Here is a 5,432-nt window from a genome sequence, read left to right as displayed (position 1 = left end):
TGACTTCTTTCTTTAAATTTCTTCCATAGCATTTTCATCTTTATTTGAATAGAATGATATATTGTAGTCGGGTGACGTACTATAGAGCAAGTTGCTCATTGTCCAACAAGACAGGTGTCTATCTGACCACGTTCTTTGATTGATGACAATTGCAATGCACTATAATCTAGAATAGAGATCTTGACAGGGGGTGTGTGATCACGGTATGTTTACTGTTGTCTATATGCTTACTTTAGTTATGTTTGGGACAATCTAGCTAGATCTATAGTATCGCCCTAATGTTAACATTTCAATCATTCAGTTCGCGACCACTCCTAGCCCCCCGACCGAAACCTCTGCTTGGAGAATACTGCTTTCCATTTTCTTTGTGCGTAACGCTAAATACATGTTATAGTACTAGTGTTGTGGAGCTGATCAGTCTGTAAAGACGTACTTCACATTAGAATTAAGGATATTTCTGCCCGAGACTTGATGCATATTACAAATATATGGGAATATATACCAGCTTTCGCCCTACTATATGTTGTATGTTGTAGCAATTGTATATTGTTGAACCATAAATATGTAATGATATATGTTGATAGAGTTATTAGGACTCAAATGATTGTGTATCCCAGTTATATTGTGACCCTTACATCTTCCCTCATGACCTCAATGAAAAGCGGCCTGCGTGCCAATTTGAGCTTATCATGAATAAACAAAGGTTCAAACAATAATGCTTGCCAGTGGCACATTACTTCATAGGTCCGTGAATAGTGGCGAGATATGCCATTATTGCCATGAGAAAGGTAACGGACGGACAACAGAAACGTTGGTACATGTAGATACATGTACTTTTCCCTCTGATTGTGCGTAAAGAACACATAAACATCTATTGCTTGTTGATGTTTTCCCTTCGCCATGATGAGGTGCTAGCTTTAACCTGACATCACAAGTAAATGTTTACACACTGGTTAACCATTCGTAGGTGATCAACCTTAAGTGCCAAATAACCCTTGTCCCTTGGTTCGTTCATTATGTCATACCTGTGTTAGACTAGAGCCAGACTGGTGTGAACATGAAAGGGAAAATTCAGACAGGTAAGTGTGAACTACCATAATAGAACTATGTTTCTAAGTTCTAGTATTGGACATAAAGGTACTAGATTTAGTACTTGATAGATAGAAGCGTGATTGAGAACATTATGTATATTTTATGCTAACCTAGTAGTGACTACATGTATGTATGAATCATGTTCTGAAGCCAAGCTAGTCGATTCAATGCAGAAAACATCATGACAACTGGCACTTGACCAACGTCCTCTGATGTCCAGTACCTTCAAGAACCTATACCGTAAGACCTGATAGTTCAAAATAAGCTTGTGGCCTCGTCATATTCCTAAAGTGTGCCAAGTAACTTGTTTCCTCCCATCGACGTGTCACTTGTGTTCCAGTGCGTGGTTGGATTGACCCAGACAGCCTGGGTAAGACCCTGACACATGAACACGTGTGTTCCAGTGTGTGGTTGGATTGACCCAGAAAGCCTAGTTATCCGACCTTGACACATGTACACGTGTGTTCCAGTTTGTGGTTGGATTGACCCATAAAGCCTAGTTATCCGACCTTGACACATGTACACGTGTGTTCCAGTGTGTGGTTGGATTGACCCAGAAAGCCTAGTTATCCGACCTTGACACATGTACACGTGTGTTCCAGTGTGTGGTTGGATTGACCCAGAAAGCCTAGTTATCCGACCTTGACACATGTACACGTGTGTTCCAGTGTGTGGTTGGATTGACCCATAAAGCCTAGTTATCCGACCTTGACACATGTACACGTGTGTTCCAGTGTGTGGTTGGATTGACCCAGAAAGCCTAGTTATCCGACCTTGACACATGTACACTTGTGTTCCAGTGTGTGGTTGGATTGACCCAGAAAGCCTAGTTATCCGACCTTGACACATGAACACTTGTGTTCCAGTGTGTGGTTGGATTGACCCAGAAAGCTCGTGTATGACCCTGACACATGAACACTTGTGTTCCAGTGTGTGGCTGGATTGACCCAGAAAGCCTGGGTAAGACCCTGATACATGAACACTTGTGTTCCAGTGTGTGGTTGGATTGACCCAGAAAGCCTGGGTAAAACCCTGATACATGAACACTTGTGTTCCAGTGTGTGGTTGGATTGACCCAGAAAGCCTGGGTAAAACCCTGACACATGAACACCTGGTGGCTGACTTCTCCTGCTTCCGGTCCAAGCCATCCCAGCATGCTCCTCACCTGGATACCGTGTCATTTACAATGGAGAATCTGGGATTCATCAGACAATATCCGTAGGTGTTTTTAAATAAACCTGGAAGGATTCCGAGTGAGGGGTGTGGTTAGAGATTGCAATTATATTTTGCACGAGACACGAGCAAGGAAATAACTTAATAGCAAAGCGAAATTATAAAGTCTGCAATCGTATGTCATTCCTTGTTGGTCCGTTATTTGGACTAAACAGATTGGCCATTATATTAAAATTGGCAGCTTTGTACGTAATATCAACATGGCATGTACTAGTTTGCTGTATAGCAATTCCTGTCTAGGCTCAGGGTACCATGGATCCTTTTTACTTGGCTTTGTCCGCTCTCTCGGTCGCTCCGTACTACGGGAGCCACCGAGAGAGCGGATTTAAGTCGCAAGGATGGCACCCAGGCTAATTGCTGTCTATCTTTTAAAATTTTAACTCTTCTACCCAAGGTACAACTTCTTAGAAAACCTTAGTCTTCATGGGGAGGAGAATCACATGGTGGAAGAGCTGGAATTCTTCAAACAGAATGGAGGCTCTTCCATCGTTGAATGCACCACCCTCGGGCTGAGCAGAGATGTTGGAAAACTGAAGAAAATCTCCATGGAAACAGGAGTGAATGTCATCTGCGGCACAGGTTGGAAATATTGTTGACAACAAGACACAATTTTTTTTCAATCACATTTCATGGAACGAGTAAAAATGTTACAGAGGCAATCAATTAGTACATAAATACATCCTAACAGTTGATATGTTCTTATTCAGGCTACTACACGGCAAGCACCCATCCCCCCAGCATGGACAACCTCACACAGGAGCAGCTGGTGTCTACCATGGTCCACGACATCACCCAGGGGGCTGATGGGACTGACGTCAGGTGCGGGGTGATTGGGGAGGTCGGCTGTTCTTGGCCACTAACAGGTGAGACACAACTTTCACAGAGGTGAGGAGTTCGCGAACAGCCAAAAGTGACAACTTTGCAATTGCCATTCTAAAAGAAAGAAATACATATGTTAGAACGAAATGTAAAGCCACAAGGGGGGCCGAAACAACACCGTTCCCTTGCAGGGCCTTAAATAGTCTTTCTCAAAGTTTGTTGTCTAGCTCACTGTTTTGTTATTTCAGACAATGAAAGGAAAGTTCTGAAGGCCACGGCCACAGCACAGAGTGAGACAGGTTGTCCTGTCATCATCCATCCTGGAAGGCACACAGACGCCCCCTCTGAGATCATTCGTGTACTGCAGGAAGCAGGTGGTGACGTCGGCGCAACGGTGATGTCCCATATTGACCGTAAGTTTTGTTTTGCTACATGTCTTTCACGTACAGCGTGGGGACTTACAACCCCAGGACGAACGCATTTTCTGAAAGAATAACCTGGGCGACCGTAACTTTATATCCCCCGATCCTTAAGAGGGAGGGAAATAAGAACTTCTTATATTAGCTAATGGTAAACAATTCCTAATGCTGTGACACCCTGAAATCTATTTTCTATTAAAGATAATCTTTCCCCAATCACAGGTACGTTTTTCGAGCCCGAGGACGTTCTAGAGTTTGCCTCGCTGGGCAGCTACCTGGAGTGGGATTTCTTCGGACTGGAGGTTTCCCACTGCCAGTGGGCGGACATAGACATGCCGAACGACGCCATGAGGATCAAAATGATCCGCCAGGTGCTGGAGGAGGGACATGCTGACAAAGTCGTCATCTCTCACGACGTGGACACCAAACATCGGCTGGTACGTTTGCTTTTTGTCTCCAGCACACCTTTATACTGCTATAGGTACAAGAAGGAATTATCTTTGAATTGATCTCTGTTACCAATTCGTTTTCGTCAAATCTATTCAAACAAGAGTTCGGAGACCTGAAATTTCCATGAAATATATTATACAAATTAGGCCCACATTTGCATAATTCATATTCAACTATGTTCACTGTCAGATAACTTCCAAATGCCACAAGTATGACATTCCAGTTATCTACCAATATGAAATTACAGTATTTTTTCATCAATTATGCAAATTAGGACTTCATTTGCATAAGTTTTATCTATCAATGTACCTTTATTTCTCAGTTACAACATATGTTGCATTTTTAACTGTCGTACCATTGAACGGAGTGGGTTTATAAAATGCACCCCTTGATTATGCAAATTAGATTCTGATTTGCATTAACACCATTTCAAGTAACACTTAAGCTATCCACATAATAGAAACAAGAATACAGGTTTGGTTGTATACTCCCCTGTGGTTTGACCACCAGCTGTTGGGTCCCTGGGGAATTCTTGTCCCAGTTTCGAAACTAACAGGTGTGAGCTGCCACAACATGCCTAGATTGGGGATGTAGATTTTCCGAATTACTTATGCAAATTAAGTCCCAATTTGCATAATTTGCACTTCAGTGTGTACATCTCTGTCCTACCTGCATATTAGATAACACGGAAATCTGTCGTTCCTTTGTTCAGTTATTCTCCTTGGAAGATTTTTACAAAAACGCCAATGCAGTTCCAGCGTCACATACCAGGTGGCCCAAAATCGACCTTGACCTTTGTTCTCCCAACACCTACCCACATACTAAATATCTTTACAATCCATCCTGACGTTCTTGAGCTATGCTGACTACAAGCATCCGGACCCACAAACATACACTCACGCAAGCACTCACGCAAACACGCTCAATACAATATCTCCATAAAAAAATGTCCATTTTTCATAGAGATAACAACGGATGCTAATGACGTACTGAGTGATAAGAGAAATAATGAAGAGTGTTTCTTGTTTCTAGATGCACTACGGCGGCCACGGCTACTCCCACATCCTACTCAATGTTGTACCCATGATGATGAACAGAGGAATATCTGAGGAAGACATCAATAAGATTCTCGTCGAGAATCCCAAACAATGGCTAGTCTTCAAGTAGAGTGACCTTTGAACAGTCACATGTATTCCCCTTAAGTTTGTTTGTTTGAACTGAGGGAGGGGGGAAGAGTCTGGTAAAATATATAACAAAGAAACCGTTTACATCATTTAAAGTCCTCAGTAATAAATATATACATATATCATTACACATACATGGTGCAAAATACATAAGAGTGAGAGCTGGTGTGTGATTCGTGTCCGTTCGTTTTGGTCATTTCTGCTTAACCATAGAAATAACTAGCCTGTGTTTACA

General features: G+C 42.4%; 1 protein-coding gene across 1 annotated transcript; it reads left to right on the top strand.

Moving 5' to 3' along the window:
* The first annotated feature begins 991 nt into the window (after nucleotides 1–991).
* Nucleotides 992–5,363, top strand: LOC136441625 (phosphotriesterase-related protein-like). Its single transcript, XM_066438018.1, has 7 exons — nucleotides 992–1,079; nucleotides 2,151–2,310; nucleotides 2,720–2,904; nucleotides 3,033–3,188; nucleotides 3,393–3,557; nucleotides 3,786–4,000; nucleotides 5,046–5,363. Exons 1-7 carry the CDS (start codon nucleotides 1,058–1,060, stop codon nucleotides 5,178–5,180), a joined length of 1,038 nt encoding a protein of 345 aa, XP_066294115.1. The 5' UTR covers nucleotides 992–1,057; the 3' UTR covers nucleotides 5,181–5,363.
* Nucleotides 5,364–5,432: the final 69 nt, after the last annotated feature.

Source organism: Branchiostoma lanceolatum, chromosome 9 (assembly GCF_035083965.1).
Source record: "Branchiostoma lanceolatum isolate klBraLanc5 chromosome 9, klBraLanc5.hap2, whole genome shotgun sequence".
In the NCBI taxonomy this organism is placed as follows: domain Eukaryota; kingdom Metazoa; phylum Chordata; class Leptocardii; order Amphioxiformes; family Branchiostomatidae; genus Branchiostoma; species Branchiostoma lanceolatum.
The sequence above is the reverse complement of the archived record's forward strand: the minus strand, read 5'-3'. Positions and strand labels throughout refer to the sequence as shown.

Excerpts from the sequence above, each read along its gene's own strand:
- LOC136441625 (XM_066438018.1), top strand. The coding sequence starts at position 1,058 with ATGAAAGGGAAAATTCAGACAG. Across the intron at positions 2,311-2,719 it reads GGATTCATCAGACAATATCC|GTACAACTTCTTAGAAAACC; the intron begins GTAGGTGTTTTT and ends CTTCTACCCAAG. Across the intron at positions 3,189-3,392 it reads CTGTTCTTGGCCACTAACAG|ACAATGAAAGGAAAGTTCTG; the intron begins GTGAGACACAAC and ends TTGTTATTTCAG.